Source organism: Paroedura picta, chromosome 13 (genome assembly GCF_049243985.1).
Source record: "Paroedura picta isolate Pp20150507F chromosome 13, Ppicta_v3.0, whole genome shotgun sequence".
Classification (NCBI taxonomy): Eukaryota; Metazoa; Chordata; class Lepidosauria; order Squamata; family Gekkonidae; genus Paroedura; species Paroedura picta.
In genome coordinates, this window is record NC_135381.1 from 16982295 (window position 1) to 17003639 (window position 21345).

The 21345-nt window shown below is 43.0% G+C and overlaps 1 protein-coding gene across 8 annotated transcripts in view; it reads left to right on the forward strand.

The window, feature by feature from the left end:
- Nucleotides 1–21345, forward strand: part of DEPDC5 (DEP domain containing 5, GATOR1 subcomplex subunit) — a 55111-nt gene that overhangs the window by 2235 nt on the left and 31531 nt on the right. For 6 of the 8 annotated variants that reach the window (XM_077307834.1, XM_077307837.1, XM_077307836.1 and 3 more), the window contains exons 1-21: nt 17–146; nt 2000–2119; nt 2550–2637; nt 3615–3661; nt 5319–5404; nt 6066–6149; nt 6576–6625; nt 7602–7671; nt 9029–9107; nt 9861–9922; nt 10233–10302; nt 10926–10998; nt 11792–11895; nt 12739–12813; nt 14402–14536; nt 15385–15446; nt 16990–17063; nt 18100–18169; nt 18564–18600; nt 19601–19721; nt 20463–20683. In XM_077307834.1, coding sequence (XP_077163949.1) covers nt 2062–2119; nt 2550–2637; nt 3615–3661; nt 5319–5404; nt 6066–6149; nt 6576–6625; nt 7602–7671; nt 9029–9107; nt 9861–9922; nt 10233–10302; nt 10926–10998; nt 11792–11895; nt 12739–12813; nt 14402–14536; nt 15385–15446; nt 16990–17063; nt 18100–18169; nt 18564–18600; nt 19601–19721; nt 20463–20683 — 1666 coding nt within the window. In that variant the 5' untranslated portion in view covers nt 17–146; nt 2000–2061. Of the gene's footprint in view, nt 1–16; nt 147–1999; nt 2120–2549; nt 2638–3614; nt 3662–5318; nt 5405–6065; nt 6150–6575; nt 6626–7601; nt 7672–9028; nt 9108–9860; nt 9923–10232; nt 10303–10925; nt 10999–11791; nt 11896–12738; nt 12814–14401; nt 14537–15384; nt 15447–16989; nt 17064–18099; nt 18170–18563; nt 18601–19600; nt 19722–20462; nt 20684–21345 lie in introns of those variants that run through there. The other 2 variants (XM_077307835.1, XM_077307840.1) reach the window with 2 other exon arrangements.

Sequence of the window (21345 nt, forward strand, 5' to 3'; positions counted from 1 at the left end):
CGACGGGGTGGGCGGACCCACGATTGACCGACGCGCCTGGGCTTCCGACGGCGAGGCCCGGATGAGGAAGTCAACTAGGGAGGCGTGTCTGACTGATTCTATGGAGGCGTGTTCGCGGCAACCAGGAGAAACTTTGCCTGGATAGGGTGAGCGTGCCCCTGCGGGTGTACAGAGTGCCTTTCCCTTGTCCTACGTCGGTCACAAAGCGTGCCCCCTCCTCGGATTTTGAAATTTCTCCCCTGCCCGTTGAGCGTTCACGAGCCAACTAATTACCTCCTTTCCCCCTTGCAATCTGCTGGCGCCCTAAAGGCTGCCGTTTGGGCCTTGGGCGGGTATTTATTGTCAGGCCTCCGCTGTGTGTCATCCCAGGATTAGGGATGCGGGAAGCGACTGCCCACTTGTATCACTGTGAGCATGAGTGCGGAAGGACAGCAAACACTTGCTGTCGCCTCTTAGGCATGTCCCCTTCCTCCAGAAAGTTGGTAGCGAGGTGAGGAATCTCCCCCCTCACCCTTTACAGCTGTGAAAGGTGATGAACTTTATGACTAAGCAGAAATTTTAACCCGAATTAGCTGGTAAAAGGGAACTCCTCCACCAGGCATTTAGTTGAGGCAGGCTGGTGCAGCAACATCGGGTCCCCCAGACACGCCCCCCCCTCCATGACCTGAACCTTAACTGACCCCCCTATGGGTTCATATTAGAAGATGTTGTTATAATATGATCTATTATAATATCTTGTTCAATTTTGGAACCCACTGTTATGACTTGTTATTATGATTACAATGTATACCCTTGGCGTTTTGTGTAAACAGCCCTGAGCCTCATGGGAGGGCAGTATAGAAATCCAATGAATGAATGAGTCCAGTAGTTTCAACGTTATAAAATGTAGCTTGAATATTTAAAACATGCTGGTGGTCTACCGTGCTGCCTGGGTCTACTTGACCCTATCAGAGTTTCTAATGGGAGGGTGGCATAGAAATCCAATAAATAAATAATCCATGCCTAGTACAACATCATATGGTCTTTATCTACCTGTCTGCTTTATAGTTTTCTTCTGTTTGTGTCTATTGGTTTATTTTTCATATTGTGAAGTGGTTTTAATTGTATCAGGACTCTGAAGAAGTGGTATAGAAGTATCCTAAACAAATAAATAGCTTAAAAAAAATCTTGCCTTTCCTTCAAGGAATTCAGCTCAGCATACATTTCTGCATTTCTTTTCTGCATTTTATTCTCAGAACAATCCTGGGAGGCTGAGGGAGCATGGTCAGTAGTGAGCTTTGTGGTAGAGGTCAAATCTTTCTTTGACACAGTAACCACTATATCATGCTGGCTTTCAAAACAGATAGTAAAAATAGAGTGTTTAAAACATTGCCTAAATATTATCTTAGAAGCATGCCAGAAAATAACTTTTTGGGAAGCACATTCCTCTTCCCTACCCATCAAACTTCACCAGTCAAAATCCTTACCCAGCTTCAAGGATTGAAAATGAAATGTAGAATGTAATTATTAGGTATATATTAGCAGAAAAGCTCATTGTAAAAAAAATACTTCCCCCACCCCGGCAGACCCCCCCCCCCCAAGGCATGGCAAGGCTGCAGTGAGGTTGCTTGGAATGAGGACGGGCAAGCATTGGCGGGGATTCCCATCCTCCTCCGACCTAGACGTGCAGTCCCAGTCCCACCCGATGGCTGGCTTACCTTTTGCAGTCAGTCCAGTAGAGTAGGCTGGCACTTCTTCGATGTAAAAGTTGGAGTGGGAGGTGACTAAGGGCGGAACAGCCTATCTGATTGGCTGTTCATTGGGTGGACAGCCAGTCAGGTAGGCCCAACTCCTCCTACTACCCCAGTCGAGCTTATTTATGTTACAGATGATGATGATATATATGTCTGAGACAAGGCATGACTTTGAGAAAATTGACTTTTTATTCTATAACACTGAATGGAAAATGTGTTTTAACTGTGGAGGTGTCTCATTTTTTTCTTGTGCTTTTTTCCTACAGCAAAAGAACAAAATGTTGGCTATTCATTTGATTTTTAGCAGCTGAAAAAAACAAGATTCAAGATGAGAACCAACAAAGTCTACAAGCTTGTAATACACAAGAAGGGCTTTGGAAATAGCGGTTAGTAGATATGGAGATGGATGTGGCAAAAATGGCTGTTGTTAGTAAATAGCCTTATAACTAGAACCCTACTGTTGTAATTCTAGGAACAAAGCACTTCAGGTTTAAGAAAAAAATTGTACAAAGTTGTATTGTTCTGAGTTCAGGACTGAAACAAGAGTTTATTTATATTTATTATATTTCTATATTTTAACCAGGAACTCTCTCTCAACTGTTGTGCTGGATGATCTTTGAATTTATCTTTTTTCTCTACTTGCTAAAAAGGTACTTCCAGCCTTTTTCTTTAAAGGTATATCTTTGCAGTAGCCAAGATAGAAATTTTCCTTTTGTTAAAACAGTATGAAGCTGTCACAAGAATTACTCTGAAATTCAAAATATTGCAGATCCTGCAGAGTAAATATTTCTCTCACATATTAAATTTGCCTTTCAGATGATGAGCTTGTGGTTAATCCCAAAGTGTTCCTTCAGATCAAGTTGGGAGATATTGTGGAAATTGCACACCCGAACGATGAATACAGGTGAATCCAATTATGCTTTGACTAATATCTCTTTAAAGATTTTCAACCCAAGCACATGATAAAAATATCTCTGTTATCTTACAGGTAACTAAAAAAAAATCAGGCAGGCTGATATATTGGCTTTGGCCCTTACGAAATGGCAGAAAAACAGCCTGATAATGTAGGCCCATTGGCCATGTTTGCATTGGATTGGTCAGCTGGACTATACACACACCGAAAAGATAATATTTTTTGTAACCTCCTGGAGGGAGTCATAGAATCATAGAGTTGGAAGGGGCTATACAGGCCATCTAGTCCAACTCCCTGCTTAATGTAGGATCAACTTAAAGCATCCTTGATTAGTATCTGTCCAGCCACTGCTTGAAGACTGCCATTGAGGGGGAGCTCACTACCTCCTTAGGCAGTCGATTCCACTGCTAAACTACTCTGACTTGAATATTTTTCTCATTTGACATGTTAGTCTCATGTAGGATTGGACCATATCTCCAAATCCTGAGAGCCAACTAGAGGGCAGAAATTTGAATCATGACCTATTTCACAAAGGCACTGCAGGTTTCTGCTTGGCGAGTGGGCGGGTAGGCAGGGGAAAAAATTCCTGAGTGTCACATTGTGCTGTGTGATGATAGAATATGCCAGGGGTAGTCAACCTCTGGTCCTCCAGATGTTCATGGACTACAATTCCCATTAGCCCTAGAGGACCAATGGTTGACTGCCCCTGGAATGTGCTACTTCTCATTTAGGGGTTAAAAGAAAAGGTTCTGCCTTTGACATAATTGCTGCTTATTGTCGTGCCCCCCCCCCCCCGGTAACTTGTCACACAGTGTGGTTTTTGAAAAGCATATATGTGTGACCCTTTCAGGGAGAAAGTAATGCTTTAACACTTTTCTTGTGCTTCTTAACAATTTTAATACTTTCTGTGTATGCCATATGAGCATGATTAATGTGACTATTGAGCTCTTCCTTCTCTATCATTCCAGCCCTCTGCTTCTTCAAGTCAAGTCTCTAAAAGAGGATTTACAGAAAGGTAGGAGCCTGCTGTTGGCTTTCTAAAAATTTATGGATTGGTAGCAGAGATAGTGAGATCAACAGCAGCAATCAATTTGATACCCTTTATCAGACACACTGCTAATGAGTCTTCTGATGATGTACAGACCTTCTCCTAGCTTCTTTTCTGCCCAGATTCAGTTAAATGCTTTCCCGTTAGATATATTCAGTATTTTGTTGAAATACTAAGTATGTTGAAATGTCTCCGCTTGGAGACACACCCAGACAACTTTACCAGATGTATGCAAGCAGTGATGGGGTGGCTCAAGCAGAGTTGCCTGAAATTTAGCCATTCAAAGACAGAGGTCCTGTGGCTGGGAAGGAAAGGACCAAGTGAAGATGTGGATGAGGTTCAATTGTCTGTTCTTACCTCAGCCAGAAATCTGGGTGTGATCTTTGATGCCTCCTTATCTATGGAGGTGCAGGTTCTCAAGATTAATGCTGCTAGCATTCTTCCATCTCTGCTGAGCCAAACTACTAGCGTCCTACTTGACCCTGGAACACCTACCCACAATTATCCATGTGACAGTTACCTCTAGACTGGATTACTGTAACTCACTGTATGTGGGCTTACATTTATCACTGCTCCTGAAACAACATGTGTCAGCCAGGGTTGTCACAAGAACACCCTGAAAGGCACACATTCGACCTGTGTTCCAACAGTTGCACTGGTTCCCAGTTGAATTCCGGATCAAGTTTATGGTACTGGTTCTTACCCAAAAGGCCATTCACAGTCTGGGTCCTGTGTATCTGAAAGACTGCCTTTATATCTAAACCCCCAAAGAGCATTGTGCTCTGCTAACACTAACCAACTGGTGGTCCCTGGCCGCAGTGAGATACGTCTGGCCCCAACATGGGCCAGGACATTTTCCATCCTTGCCTGTACCTGGATCCTGGAATACATCTGGGCCCTGCCAGAGTTAACACAATTCCACAGGGGCTGTAAGACAAAGTTCTTCCACCAGGCTTCTGGTTGGGGCAGTGATACATTAACACCTAGTGCATCCCACCTATCTGTTTTTCCATCTGACATCCACTATCTGTAATAAGACATCCAGATTACAGTCTGACTTAAGTGAAATTCAGAAAGGGTTCTGGAAATTGCTGCTGAGGCTCACTTTTTATATTAGAATGCCGTTAATTGTTTTAACTGTCCTAAATTGCAACTCATTTTAAATTTAAATCATAATTTTAATTATATAACTGTATGTGTGTGTGTTATTGTACCCCAACCTGAACCAGGCCACCAGGAAGGCAGTATAAAAATCGAATAAATAATGAATTTAGATGTTGCAATATGGTTTGTGGGGACTGACTTTTAATTGATAACTTGTCATTTCTGCTTCTTTTCTGCACCGCCTTAGATCTTTTATTGTAGTGAGGTAGCTGATAAATATAGTTGGTCTGTCAATTAATAATATTTTTTAATTTTATAATTCAGCTTCAATCCTGCCATTCCCGTGACCATCTTGTGGCAGCTAATCAGAATAAAACCTCATTAAAACTCATTAGCTATGTTATCACCATGGCAGCTTGTCTAGATCAATAGTTCTGACCAGACCTTTGCCAGAGAATTGCCACAATCTCCATTGGGAATGACCACCTTCCTTATTAACTTTTTTCCTCCACTTTCGCAGAAACTATAAGTGTTGATCAAACTGTTGCTCAGGTGTTCCGACTACGACCCTACCAGGATGTCCATGTGAACGTTGTTGATCCAAAGGTATTTATGTCAGCTGGAAAAGTTTTCATTGGGGGCCCACTGCTAAGATGAGAAAATAATTTCTTCCTGTTTATTTTTTTAGTGTTGAGGGTGTTTGCAAAAATTTCTTCTGCTTTAGGCCAGCAATTATACTCCTTTCAGGATGTAGTCCTAAGGATGCGTTCTTGGTAGCAAAACCCATTGAATAAAAGAGGTTTACCTTGAGCAGACCTGCTTAGAATTGCTCCCTAAATGGTATGCCACATATCCGGCTTTTCCTAGGGGATGTGAGCACTGACATAAGGCCTAGACAAGTGGATCAAAGGAGGCAATATTCATTTTCTTCTGATTTCTTTTTTATCAGATTATTTAGCTACATTATAGAAGCTGGCAAAAATCTCCTTCAGTGTAAAAACAGCTGAAGAAAGTAAAGGTTGTTGCTTCTAACCTGAAATAAACAACATTTTTGCAAGATTAAAATGCAAATTGTACTTGTACACTCTTTATCTCTTAAGTTTTCTTCTGAAAGGGAATTTTAGATAATAAAGATAAAACCAAAGTTTGTTTTTGCTGGTGGATGTCTAGGGTGTGCATTAATGATTTCTGCAAGAAACAAATACAAGCACTTTCTGCATCGACGCAATCACCCATAAACCATTCTTCCCTTTCCCACCCTGTTTAGGATGTGACCCTTGATTTGGTAGAGCTGACATTTAAGGATCAATACATTGGGCGTGGGGATATGTGGCGGCTAAAGAAGAGCTTGGTGAGTGCATTGTTTCTAATGGTCCTTATTTTTTCTTGCTGTTGGACAGCAGAGAGTTTATTTAGTTCTCTGCAGGAAATCTTAATTAGCAGTCGAGCAACATTTTGAAAAATATATGTTCGTTCATGTGGCATTGAGGAAGTTTTAAAATTTTGAAATTTTACAAAAAAGGAACTGGGTTAAGTGGCACATATAGAAGGAGCCATTCTATACTGTGATTGGGATCTACCTTCTGGAAGCCTTGGTTTCTGGACTTTCCACAAAAATTGTTAGATTTTCCTCAAATTTAGCCATGAAGGTAGAAAATGTCTTCCTTTATCTGAACTGCTTAGGCTGAAGTCAGAAGATCCAGTCTCCTGCAGATTCTCACTGCTTTAAGTGTTAACTGTTCCCCCTTTTTTGTCTTTTAAATGGAATATTCTATAGGTTGGTACATGTGCTTATGTTACTCAGAAAGTGGAATTTGCAGGCATTCGGTAAGTATCCAGCCACAACATCCGTCCTTATGTATTGTTAAGATTAAGAACTTTGTAGGTAAAAGTATGTCCAATTTTTATATGTTTACCTTTATGGAAATAATATGTGACTAGCTTTGCCACTAGTCAGCTGCCCAGAGCTGTGCTTCTGCTGAAGGAATGGAAGGAAGAGACCTTTCCTTTAAAGCAGGGGTAGTTAAACTGCGGCCCTCCAGATGTCCATGGACTACAATTCCCATGAGCCCCTGCCAGCAAATGCCAGCGAACTACCCCTGCTTTAAAGTGTCACCTAATGGCAACTCTGAAATCACTACCCAGGATCTACTGAGAGTCCACTGGCAGCCTGAGGTGGAGTAAGGTCTGGGGGGAGTTTCATTGGGTCTAGGACAATGGTACTCACTCCATAACTCATGCAGAACCACATTTACCATTACCCTGAGCTGAAAGGTTCATATCTGGCATGAGACTTGAGCCACAGGAAGGCTCAGATGTTACTAATTCCTCCAGTAATGACTGTTTCAGGTGGGAACCAACTACCAGTCGTAAGTTCTATCAATCAAGGCCCTTGCCCACTTTCCTGAACCATGGGGCAGGTGCAGCATAGGGGGAACATAGGCTGAGCAGAGCCACAGTGTCAATATCACTGGTCTAGGGCCATAGAGGAAGTATGATTAACCAGAGCTAAACACAGCCATTTATTTATGGAAGCTACTTTGTCTCTTACTGAAATGTACTGTTAAAACAAAAACATTAAAAAAGCAAGAATGAATGAATGAATGAATGAATTATGCTTTTGAGAGAGGGTTTGAGATATGCTGACAAGCATTTTACACACACACCCTTAAAATATACTTTGGGCACATCTTAGATCTGTTTACATTGTCCTCCATGTGACCCAGCAGAATTCTAGTTTTTTGGCCTATCCTAAATAACATTTGCATGTGTTTCAAATTATTTTCCTTGATGTCCTTCCTAGGGCTCAGGCAGGTGAACTGTGGGTTAAAAGTGAGAAGGTCACATGTGGCTACATCACCGAAGACACCCGGGTAAAAGAAAAACCTCTCTCTCATTTTCAAACACGAATTTTTGGCCTTTGAATTGCTACCCATTAAGAGCTTCAGCAGAGATCTTTCTCCCTGTCCACCTCTTTACTATGGAATATCTGCATATAGCAGAGGAATCTGAAAATAAAATGCCAACTAGACCTATTGAGTCTCACCAGTGTCCTGCTAGACCTGAGTGCTGGCAGGATAAGGAAGTCCTCAGGAGAAGTTTGTCTGCCATTACTCATCTTCTCATTGAGGAGCTCCCAGTAGACCTTTGGAAAATTATTGGATTTTCCAAGTTGTAGCTTGGAAACCACAGGATATGAATGTAAGGCTCTCCAAATCTCTGCCCAGTAGGTTTACCATTTGCCTTCTTTGGGGTCATCCCATCTGCCTTTGCGTAATTGATGGGCAAAATTGGGAGTACAGAAAAGATATTGTACAGCATGCTGTCATTACCTCTGGGTGAAACCATGGGTGTGAGTTCAGACCTTGACTTCTTCCAAAACTTCCCAGAATTTCGGCAGACATTACATCTGAGGTTTCTCTAGGAAGTGACAGTGACATGTTTTGCAGAATCCTTTCTGTGCTTTGCACTACCTCCTAAAATTCATGAGAGTGCCAGGCTGTGTCCTGGCATCCCTACCTCAGCCCAGCTCTGGTGACACTAGGCCAACTTTTCTCATTCTAGCCCACTTCATAGAGTTGTCTATTGCTATCTAATTAGAATATATGTATGTTCTGATTATTCAATTATTTCATGGAGTCACCTGACACGTGTAATTTCAAGCCATTTCTTCTTTATTTGCTGCCCTTCTAGACTGTATTAAGAATATGCAGTCATTATTCATGTAAGTCATCATGCAGTTGTGTTGGGCCCCGATCCTGTGCAGTGGAAGGCAAGGAGTGGTGGTCTGTAGTCAACAAGAGTAGATGCTCTGAGAGCAGAGAATAGCAATTGAGCCTGATTGGGAAACTTTGAGAGGGTTCAGGTTGTCCTACCACAGCCTATTGATTCAAGGAGGTGCCTGGCCTCCCAAACACATTCTCCTACAGTCTGAGCTGGGCAGTACCATGAAGGATGAATTCTTGCCTGACACGCTTCACGTCACCATTAAATCTTGACAAGTTGTTATCTTGGTATGGGTGGGTACATGCTAGCAATGGATTCGTTGCTAGCATGCAGTAACCATAGTTAGCTGAAGTATCTTCCTTAAGAATCTCTTTCCTGTGTGAACAAGGATGGCTGATTCAGAATAACAATCCTGAATCAGCTGATGATATCCTAACTAATATTAGGATCTGACCCCTCCCGTTCCTGCCTTCCAGCTTGTAATGGTGGGTTTTTGTTTTGCAGGTGGTATTCCGTTCAACCTCTGCCATGGTTTACATCTTAATCCAGATGAGCTCTGAAATGTGGGATTTTGACATCTATGGTATGAATTAGGGAACAACTGCCCATCATTGCTCTTTTTTAGTATTGTCTTGCATGATTGGTAAAGCAAACCAACAGTCTACCTTTTCATAATCTAGAGCAGTTTACATAGAGCTGCATTCACAGCTATCATCAACCCACGGAGCCACATTTATTTCTAAGTATGTGATCTGCATCCCAGGATTCATGCAGCTGGCCCATTTCTCTAGCAGTGGCTATTGTCTGGTTGGTACCACCTGCTAAACACAAGCCCTACTGGGCAAGGGTATTGCCCACTTTCCTGAAATGTGGGGCAGATGGGGAACAGTGCTCAGAAGAGGCACATCTGACTCTTCAGCCACTGAGTATCATTGATATAAAGGAAGGGATTGATGAGGAGGGTTTTTTTTTTTGCTTATAATGGGGAGGAGATTATTAGCCTTCTTAAGTGATCTTCTTCAAAAAGGTGGTGTACGTGTCCTAAAAATAACATAATTGCTTCTACATAGATGTCCTGGAATCCTTTCATTTTTCCTGTTATAAGGGAAATGGTTGACTTGACACCATCATGCCCCAGTTTTGCCACCTACTGGTAACTTTCTGGGCTTAGAGCTCCTCTTTGTTTAAACTCTGTGTGCCTACCTTGCTTGTCAGCCTATAGCTTAAACTCTGTCCTGCTAAGTTATGTGCCTTCTCCTGTGGAACAAACCTGGAAAGTTAGCTTCCTATCACAGAAACCCCATGTTGTCCCTCTTTGCTATTCCTTCCTTTCCAGGGGACCTTTACTTTGAGAAAGCAGTGAATGGCTTCCTTGCTGATCTCTTCACCAAATGGAAGGTAACTTTGTGTATGACTGAATAAACAGCATGGCATTTCTTTGTATGGGTGTCTTGTGCGCCATTTTGTGTAGAGCATGGCTTCTCGGTGAGCCTACCAACATACAAAAAGGGGAGGAAAAACCCAACTTGGAATAGAGTTGAGAACCTGAGAAGGTTGAGAAAAATTCCATTTAAGTGCATTAAATGGAAACAGCCAATTGTGTCAATAGGTTTTTGTGTGTGTGTGCATGTGTGTCTGCTGTATATGAAGATTGGCATAGTACTGCACAACGTTCACTGGCTGATTGGCTTTCCTTCCTGTTGGGCAGGAGAAGAACTGCAGCCATGAAGTGACAGTAGTTCTCTTTTCTAGAACATTCTATGATGCCAAGTCCATAAGTAAGTACTCACAAACACTGCCCCCCCTTGTAAGCTTTGTGCTTAATTTAAAATTTGTGCTTAATTTATCTACCATACCGAGCATTTCATAGACTTAATGTTGACTCTCTCTTGCTGCCTTTCTGTATTACTTGGGGAAGACAGTGATCTTGGATTTCATGCTGTGAACTGGTAGTAGACGAGTGAGGGAGTACAAAAAATTATTCTGTTGTTCTTCCAGACACTACATGATGATACTAAACTTCCCCAACAAAGCCTTCTCTTCAGACACCCAGTTGACAGGCATGCCAGTCGGTCCCCCCTGTTCTTCCCTTTATCATAGCATGCCATGTGAAATCAAGATATTCCCTATCCCCTTGCACTGATAATGCAAGCTCTAGAAAGAAAGTACCAGAATGAAGAAAGGTGAGCAAGCGTTTGAAAGAGTGATTCTGTCTGTCTTGTCAGTGCAAGGCTTGTGCTCGACAAGACACTTAAATACCTACCCACTAAAAATTTAAAGCACTATAGCGAAATTGTGAGCTTGAAAAGGGAGAGGTTGCCTCAACCTTTGCTGTACGGAGAAGTTTGCATGCTTTGGAGGGCACAGGAGCTCTTTTAAGTCTTGATTTTGTTCTTTTTAGATGATTTTCCAGAGGCACAGCGTTCTTCAATTCGGGAGGATCATGAAGGAAGATTCTATGAAGACTTTTACAAGTAGGTTGTATGTGTTTCTTCTGTCTTCCCTGGAATCATGCTTCCCACCCCATGCATATATAATTATGGATTCAGGAATCTGTACAGAACCTAATAGTTGCCACAGAATGATATGAATGTTTTAAATGAACACTTTTCTAGTCCTCAGGATTCTGGATTAAAACCTCCTCTAATTAAAACTCTTAAATCCAGTCTAAATGTATACAAGGATTAACTGACACACCTTCCTTTAAAGTATACTGGGACTGGTGATTCTGCAGAAGCACAAACAAATCTGGATTATGCAAATTAAATTAAATTAGTTTAGTTTTGTATAGAAATGTGATAATTTTGCAGAATTTTGGAGTATTGCAGGGAGTGGTTTAGAGGGAAGGCATTAATGATTGGGCACCAGGCCTATGGCTAGATGCCCAAATGAGGAACAAAAATCCTCTTACAGAAAGATCTACTTCTATTCCTTTTGATTTTGAAATTCAGTAGAAATGCTAGCAAATTGTCAACATCTATTTAATAAACATCAGGGCTAGAGAATTGCTTCTGTCTAAAAACATGAGACATATGCTAGAAGAGATAGCTGGTTGTTCTGTCTGCTGCCATATTTTAAAGTCTTGACAACTGGATTGCTTATTAAATGCTTTACCAGTGGAACAATATTTGTATAAATCATTGCTGCCTCTTACAGTGTTTTGTGATAGCTGCAGCTTCCCTGGCTTTCCTCCTCATCCTTTTCTCTGTAAAGGTCTATGCTGTTTTCATTTCTGGGTTACCCAGGTATGCCATTTTTTTTTAACAGGGTGGTGGTTCAGAATGAAAGACGAGAGGAATGGACATCATTGCTTGTAACCATTAAAAAACTCTTCATTCAATACCCTGTCCTGGTGCGGTTAGAGCAGGCAGGTAGGGCTGCTTTATCATTATAAAATCTGTAGAAGTATAATTAAATCAGGTGTTATTTAGCAGTGCTTCAGTTCTCTTTCTGCTCTTAAGCAGCAAGCCTTTCGAACAATGTGTTTCCAAGGCGTGCCAATGGAGAGGCATGTTTGGCAGTGTACAATATACACAGCCAGGTTAGTCTGCAACATATTTAGAACTTCCATGGGTCAGCACAGTTCTTGCAGAAAGGAGACGGCTGCCCATCTACTATTAGCTCTGCTGAATCAACTTGAGAGTTTTATACCACTTCCCAACTGGAAGGAGTCACATCTTCTCACTTTTGCTTTTGAAAGCCTCCCAAAGCAGAATCATTGCCTTCCCCCCCCCCCCTTTGGTGTAAGATCTCTGTCTGAAAACAGAGTGGACTTCTTCCTGGGTTTTGTGCTTGTTGACATTGGGAAAGGTTAGATTCAAATGGGTAGCTGTGTTGGTCTTAAGTAGCACAATAAAATCAGTGTCCAGTAGCACCTTTAAGACCAACAAAGGTTTATTCAAGGCATGAGCTTTCAAGTATCAAGGCTCATGCCTTGAATAAATCTTTGTTGGTCTTAAAGGTGCTACTGGACTCTGATTTTATTGTTTCATTGGGAAAGGTTGCATGCCAATGGAGCTAGTGAGTTCCTGTGCAGTTTCTGTCTCTGCTTGATGAAGAGTTTGCCGCAGCTCAAACTGTATTGTGACTTATTAAAATTTGTTTTAATGTCTTGGGATATGTATGATCTCTTGTGGAAGTGATCAATGCTAACAGAAGACTCTTGCATTTTAATGTTATAGTTAACTTTCTCTTTCTTTGTAATTAACATCCAGAGGGCTTTCCTCCAGGCTATAATTCTACCTCTGCTCAAGGAAATTATTTGGAGGCCATAAATATCTCTTTCAATGGTAAGCAATGGGGCCAAATGACATACAGCAGCATAGGGGACTATTCCTGCTTTGCTGTATTCTCCTACAACAGTTTCTTTCCTGCTCAGTATGTTGTCTGTTTTTATAACAGGTTAGACTTGAGAGAATTCTCGTACCTCCAATTTATGAAAAAGTTCAGTAGTTTTCAAGTGTTCCTATCGTCCTATTGTGTTGATTTATCTGCTGAGGAGCCCCATAAGCATGTGTGTTATATTTTCCTCTTGCACAAAGTTTTCCCCTCCTCATAACAACCCTGTTGGGTCGATTAGGTTTAGAAATAATGACTGGGCCCAAGATCTCTTAGGAAGCCATATCACAATTTGAGGTTTTGAACCTTTATCATCCTGGAATTAGTCTTGCACTGACCAATACTCTGGCTGTACCACACTTGCCATCGAAACCTTCTGTATTGCACACAGAATTTGAAGGCATGTTCTAGTAGAAGAAAAAGAGTTGGTTCTTATATGCTGATTTTCTCTACCCGAAGGAGGCTCAAAGTGGCTTACAGTCGCCTCCCCTTTCCTCTCTCCACAACAGACACCCTGTGAGGTAGGTGAAGCTGAGAGAGCCCAGATATTCTTGCTCAGTCAGAACAGCTATACCAGAAGGAGTCTCAAAGTGGCTTCCAATCGCCTTCCCTTTCCTCTCCTCACAACAGACACCTTGTGAGGTGGGTGAGGCTGAGAGAACCCTGATATCACTGCTCGGTCAGAACAGCTCTACAGAAGGAGTCTCAAAGGGGCTTCCAATCGCCTTTCCTCTCCCCACAACAGACACCCTGTGGGGTGGGTGAGGCTGAGAGAGCCCTGATATCACTGCCCGGTCAGAACAGTTTTATCAAAGGCATGGTGAGCTCAAGGTCACCCAGCTGGCTGCATGTGTGGGTACACACACTTGGTGGTTGAGGGGTTCTGGCCACACCTTTTGCCCTATGTTAGCTTAAGTTGGCTCCTGAACATCACAACTAAAAGCCAAGAAGTGGTGCCAGCATCTTTCAGTGACGCCTGACCACCATTACTGATTTTTGTCTTCAGGGAACTTCAGAGAACCCCCTGGGTTACCCAGAATACAGCTACATTGAGGAAATGTTTTAAAAAGACAAACTACAGTGAGCCAGTTGTCTATCTCATGTTCTGAGCAGAATAATGAAGCCTCTTTCTGACATACCAGTTGTCATCTCTCAGTCCTACATTCCACATGCTTTAAGAGTGGAAAAATTGCATGCCTCTGCGGCAACTGAGATGGCAATTACATTTACCTGGAATGGGTCTCAGTGGCACAAAAGAGCTCCAGCAATAGCAGCATTGTATAAAAGAATATGGAACACTACCAGTAAGATCCAATTAATAGACAATGTGGAGGGTAGATCAGAATGTGGAACTGCTATCAGTAATATAGTTCCTTTTATATTGTAAATATTTTATCAAGCAGACAAATAAGTGTGGCAGGCCTTATTGGGGGAAATGATCATCCATTAAAACTAGAGTAATTGCACTGTTTCCATACTTGTTTTGAACAAAAGTCAATCTCTGAAAACAGTGTGTTCTTTTGTTCTGTTTTAAAATAGTTTTTGACAAACATTACATAAACCGAAATTTTGACCGAACTGGGCAGATGTCTGTTGTCATCACGCCTGGAGTGGCAGTCTTTGAAGTGGACCGACTCCTCATGATCTTGACCAAGCAGCGCATGATAGACAATGGTAGGGTGGTTGTGCAACAGTGTTATGTAAATCAGAACCTAAGACCAGTTCACATGTTTTAAGACTTTGCTTATTCTCTACCTGTCTCTCCCATTGTACTGGACTGAGATACAGCCAGCATCTGCTGCTGCTTTTCCCAACTATCAAAAGTACAGAAGTAAAGACTGCGCATCCTTGCCTGCAGAGGAAAGGACACGCAGTAATGGGTTTAAACTACGACGATATAGACTAGATAGCAGGAAAAAATTTTCCACAGTCGGAGTAGTTCAGCAGTGGAATAGGCTGCCTAAGGAGGTGGTGAGCTCCCCCTCACTGGCAGTCTTCAGGCAAAGGTTGGATACACACTTTTCTTGGATGCTTTAGGATGCTTAGGGCTGATCCTGCGTTGAGCAGGGGGTTGGACTAGATGGCCTGTATGGCCCCTTCCAACTCTATGATTCTGTGATTCTGTGACTTCTCCAAGATCTTGTGGGTGGAAGGAATTTCATAGAGAACCTAAGTAGCATGACTCTATGACATCCCAATAAAGAGTTAGAAATCACACAGACATGCCTGTGTTGAGGACTATTTCTCAGACATAACACATGACTCAAATTCTTATGTGTATGGAAGTAAACTGTACAAGTTAACATTTTTTTTGTTAACTGTATAAGCTAACAATTTTTTTCCTTCAAATTCTCTCCTACAGTTTTTGGCATTTAATAGTTTCTAAGTTGTTAGAACAAAAATGCTGGGTATTCTGCAAAGTCCTGCATGTTCTGTGGATTCTGGATCAGAATAAGCAACTAGAATTAGCAACCGAACTGCATGTGGATAATACTTGTCTTCCACCCTCCTGCTGTTTGTAGGAATTGGAGTAGATCTGGTATGCATGGGAGAACAGCCACTCCATGCTGTGCCACTCTTTAAGGTAAGGTACATTTTTCTGGTTCTCTTCCCCACTGCCCACCTTCACATCTACCTTAAACACTCACCAGCCAAAGCTCAGTACAGGGCTTTGTATTTTTGGTACCTCCTTGTCCCAGTCCAGTATCTGCATCTGTGTGTGTGTATGCATGCGCAGGTGAAATACCATTAAGTCACTTCCAATTTGTGTCGACCGTATGAATTAACATTCTCCAAAATGTCCTATCCTTGGCAGCCATTCGCAGGTATTGCAAACTGAGTCAGTCCATCTCATGTTGGGGCTTCTTCTTTTCTTGCTACTTTCAACTTTTCCTATCGTTATTGTCTTTTCCAGTGACTCTTGTTTTCTCATAATGTGAGCAAAGTGCAGTAGCTTCAGTTTAGCCATTTTAACTTCTACGGAGAGTTCAGCCTTGAGTTGGTCTAGGACTTAGCTGTTTTTTTGGCAGTCCACGGTACCTGTAAAACTCTCTTCCAATCCCACCTTTCAAAGGAATCTACTTCCTTCCTATCAGCTTCCTTTATTATCCAACTTTCACAGCTATACATAGTAATGGGGAATAATACTGTGGCATGAATTAACTTGATCTTGTTTGCCAGCGAGAGATCTTTACACTGAAGCATCTTTTCTGGCTCCTTTATGACAGCCTTCCCCAGTTTCAATCTCCTTCGGACTTCTTGGGCGCAGTCTCAGTTTTGGTTTTTTGATGGAGCCAAGGCATAGAAAATCATGCACAAATTTCAGTTTCTTCATAATTAACGTTAAAGTTGTATATATCTCCAGAAGACTCCCAGCTTTCTTTCCATAAACCACCACAAACTGCTTTAAAAGTTAATGATGCTTGAGCTGTCATGAGCTTCTGTTCGTGAATCACAAAATAAAATTTGTAATAATTTTTTCTTTGCAGTTTGGTTTGTGCCCATCCCTACTTGAGAATCTAAGGATTATTATTAACAAGTGCAAGACGCATTTTAAAATGAGGTTAGGGTGGCACCGCAGAATGCGTCCAGCCATCCTCCCTGACCTCCCCAGCAGCCAGGAAAGCAAGGAATACCACATGCTCTGGCGGAACTCACTCAGCCAGCCTCCCTCACCTTCCTGGCAGCCAGGATACTTTTTATGTATCCAGTTGCAATGTATGGCTGTGATGGGTCGGACACAACTTGGCAACTAACAACAACAACAGGACTAGATAGCATCTGAAATTCATATGGAGTGTTCATATTACTTCACATTTGTAATCTCATTGTAATCTTTAGAGCAGCCCTGTATTATTATATCTATTTTGCAAATGGGAGCTCCAGGGTTGTAATGAGTGTGCCATGTCAGTTCACTGCAGAAATGAAGCTCATGATTCTTAGCTTAGTCTCTTGCTGGTGAATGACCATAATATTAAAAATGAGAATAGCTTAGTCTCTTAGCCATTACTTCAGGTTTCTGAGTTTGGTGCTTGGCACCAGATTGCCCCACTTTTAAGACATAACCTATACATTCCCAAAACACAGCCTTGTTGTTTACAGTTACACCCTTTTCCATTTTTCCTTAGCTGCACAATCGCTGCAGTCCTGGAGATTCTCGCTTGGGGGATGACTATAACATACCACACTGGATAAATCACAGGTACAGATGCAAAGTGAAAATAGTTGCAATTGAAGCCTTTGCATTAAATACTTCATTTGGGGATTTATTTTGCATACACCTTTCAGCTTTGCTGCTAACATACAAAATGAGTTAAAACCCTCTCTGGAGAATCCTTGCGGTATTCTCTACGACTTGTCATTATGGGTTCAGTTGTGTCCACCTCCCTTAGTGGGCAGGTGCACAATCTGTTTGAGGTTGGAGTTCTTTTATATTTGCCCTCCAGAAATACTGTGGGATAGTAAAAAATGAACAGCTCAGCTCTCTGAGCCACCTTGGTGTAGTGGATAGGAGCACAAACTTCTAATCTGGTGAAACGGGTTTGCTTCCCTGCCCCCCCACATGCAGTCAGCTGGGTGACCTTGGGCTTGCCACAGCACTGATACAGCTGTTCTGACTGAGCAGTGATATCAGGGCTCTCTCAGCATCACCTACCTCACAGGGTGTCTGCTGTGGGCAGAGGAAAGGGAAGGCGATTGTAGCTTCTTTGACCGTTTATGGACTGGAGGTTTCATGCCAGGCTGCATGCTGGAGTTTTAGTTGTGGCAGGTTGCCCCACCTCTTCCTGCATCCACACGGGGAAGCATTTGTCCTGGTGCACTTAATCCACCCCCAATTTGTGCTCCTGCATGGGAACTGGGGCAGTGAAGTTCCCAGTGCATAAACGGTTTTTGAGACTCCTTCTGGTAGAGAAAAGTGGCATATAAGAACCAACTTTTTTTCTTCTACAGTAATATCCGGGCTCTCTCATCCTCACCTCCCTCACAGGGCATCTGTTGTGGGGAGAGGAAGGGAAGGCGATTGGAGGCCGCTTTGAGACTCCTTCTGGTAGAGAAAAGTGGCATATGAGAACCAACTCCTCTTCTAAACATCTACTAGAAGTCTTCCTCAAAATACTCCCACTTTCAAATTCAGTCCATGACCTTTGGTTTTAGATAGATGCTGCTTTTCTACCTACCCATGGAAGGCCCTCCTTTTAAAAGATACTGTCTTGCTTTTATTCCTCCTTCCTTTTTAGTTTCTACACCTCCAAAAGCCAACTCCAGTGTAACAGCTTCACTCCACGGATCAAACTGGCAGCCAGGAAAGTAAGTTGCCTGCTGAAGAGTCTTTTCCTTGAATTCCCTCTGTGCCCCTCCTCATCTGTCCTTAGTCATGTAGTCATCATGGACAGCTTTATTGCTTCAGACTTGGTATGAAGGATCCTAGAAGGATTAGTTTTTATTTATTTATTATTATAGGTATAGTTTGTGCTATTTGGGTACTGCTTCTTCATAAAACTAGAGTAATCAAAACATCATTCAATTAATAAGAACCCATCCATTTGTAACTGTCCTAGCTGGACTCCTGGATGATTTGTCAAAGTCATTCATGCTGGATCCCTTGATGCAGTCATTCACAATGGAATAATGGTTTGTGGAACAATCTGACATTAATTTGTTGCCTTTTCTCTTTTGCCACTATTTTTGTGTTCGATTCCAGCCACAGACTGAAAAGGTGAAAAGCAGCAAGGATTCTTGTGAGTAATCATCCCACATCTTTAACTCTGCTGGCTCAGGGGGAGGGAAGGGGTTGATATTGTTTTGTGATGGTAGAAAGTACCATCAAGTTGCAGCTGACCCTGTAGGTCAGAGGTGTCAAACTCATTTGCTAGGAGGGCCAGAACAGACTTTGTCAGGCCAGGCCATGTGTGCCATAAAACATAATGTCAGGCACCAGAGATACAAACTTTATAAAGGCCAACAGCTGGTAAGCTCAGAGTTGTTGTGTCTTTGTTGCAGGACCCCACAACCTTGGGGGGAGGTGCAGAGGAAAACCCACATGGGTTAATTGGTGAGCCAGCTGTGCAGCGTTGGTCAGATGGCCCCACATTGCCTGGAAGGGGAATAAACACTTTCCCCAACCTGTTCCTGCCCTCAGTGTGTTGAGTCTAGGCCCCAGGGTAAATATGCAAAGCATCTGAGCATTGTGAGCTCCCCTCTGCCCCCGAGCCACCATAGAAGGGGACTGGGAAGACAAGCTGAACCAACGTCTCCAGCTGCAGAAGAGAAGGACAGTGGCCCATATCCAAGGCCATGTACATAGCAGGGCCCGGGCCAACTAATACCCAATAAGCAGGAGATGTCAGTGTGGCAGCGGCCACCTCTGACTAAAGTCACCAGGGGATCAAACCAAAGATTGATGGCAAGCTGCACTACCCTCATGTGGCAGCATCTGCCTCAGGCAAAATGTCAAAAGACCATCTGATGGTGGAACAGCCACAATTGGCACAAGGCCATGCTTGTGATGGATTCCCTAGGCCACCCAACAACCAATATAACTGGAAATCACCAGCACTCCCCCCCCCCCACAAGGCAGCTGCCACCTATGGTTGAAGGCCACCAGAAGGTCCATGGGCAAGGGAGGCCTGGCCATCAAATTGAGTGTTTGGTGGCAGGTGAGAGCTGGAAATGTCTAATTTAGTTTCAATCTTGAGATTGGGTCTCAAATATAAAAGGCTCCATGGCATTTTCTTCCAGCTTTAGGAGCACCTAAAGACACAGAAAATGCTCTCCCCATTCAAGTGGATTATGATGGTTATGATGCTCAAGTTTTCCGCCTCCCTGGCCCATCCAGAGCCCAGCGTTGTACTACCTTCAGGTAAGCAAATTTGTGTAGGAAATAAGCCAGGCATTGTGAGACAGGTTTGTTCCCCCAGGCATCCATGCTGAGTAGCTTTTGCAAGGCAGTGAGTATATTTATATCAAGCTTAACCCTGTTTGCATGCTTCCACATGCCGAAATTAGCCATGGGGGGGGGGGGGGGAAGAGGGCAGAATGCAATTGGGATGATGGGCAAGAAGGATGGTGGGGTTCATGAGGCTCTTGCTTTTCTTTATAACTATGAAGGCTAGAAAGCTTAGTTTCAGGAGGCTGCTGGGCACCTCTCTAGCCTTCCAGATGCCTAGATACTGTATGGTACAACCTTCTCTGCCTTGATAGAACTTCAGATAAGGCTACCAATGCACACAAACTACTGGATCATGATCCCTGTTGGATGTTATATTTGTTAACTCATTCACATGGGTTCATTCAAAATACACTAGCAGAGTGCATTGTTTGTTCTTTAATTATCAGCAAGTGGAACTTTTTGATCTTCATGGGAACAGCATGTCTGGTAGAAGTTCTAGGAAGCCTTTCCGTGAAGGGGGATCTGGTCTCTGGAAGTCATTTTGCAGATCAGATTAGCCAACCTTATATGACCTTTATATGACCCAGGTTAATGGAGTACCTTTATCATGGGAAACTGGGCAGTGGAATGCAGCTGTCTTTGTTTCCATTTGAGAAGGGGTTCTTGGCACAAGACCACTCTGTAAGCCTCTGTCTGCTGGTGCTCCTATAGATCTGTCCGAGAGAGGGAGAGCCGTACCCGAAAAAGCTCCAGCTCCTTTGATGTCTCGTCCAGCCCTTCCCTTCAGAGCCGCCCCCTGCCCCCAGAAGAAGTGAGGAGCCAGGCTTCTGATGACAGCTCCCTGGGCAAGATTTCCAACATCCTGATGATCCCACGGCCTCACCTGCACCAGTATGAAGTCAGCAGCTCCTTGGGCTACACCAGCACCCGAGGTCAGACTGAGGTGGGGGTGGGTGGGGATAGCAATAGCAGTGGTGCCTGTTGAGTTTCCAGGGAGTGATTTGTGAACCCTGTACGTGCTAAGAGGCATTCTATTCCTGCTGTATAGCCTCAGTAAGCTGGGTTGCTCTTCATGTGTTCTCTTCCTCCTTCTGCACTCACCTGCTTTGACAATTCTCTTCCCTGCGCTTTTGACGGTCACCTTAAAAACCACCCTCAGCAATTGCATTTATTATAGGCTTTCTTCTCAGTTTTTGACCTGTTGCAGTTCGTTGTATAGAGGCGCAGAGTGGTAAGGTAGCAGACATGCACTCTGAAAGCTCTGCCCATGGGGGCTGGGAGTTCAATCCCAACAGCCGGCTCAAGGTTGACTCAGCCTTCCATCCTTCTGAGGTCGGTAAAATGAGTACCCAGCTTGCTGGGGGGGGGTAAATGGTAATGACTGGGGAAGGCACTGGCAAACCACCCTGTATTGAGTCTGCCATGAAAACGCTGGAGGGCGTCACCCCAAGGGTCAGACAAGGCCCAGTGCTTGCACAGGGGATACCTTTATCTTTACCTTTTTAGTATGTTGTATGGTGTCCCCCCACAGAAGTATTGTGATGCCAATATAGTCATTATCTCAGCTCTTTACAAATTACCCTTTATAACCAGT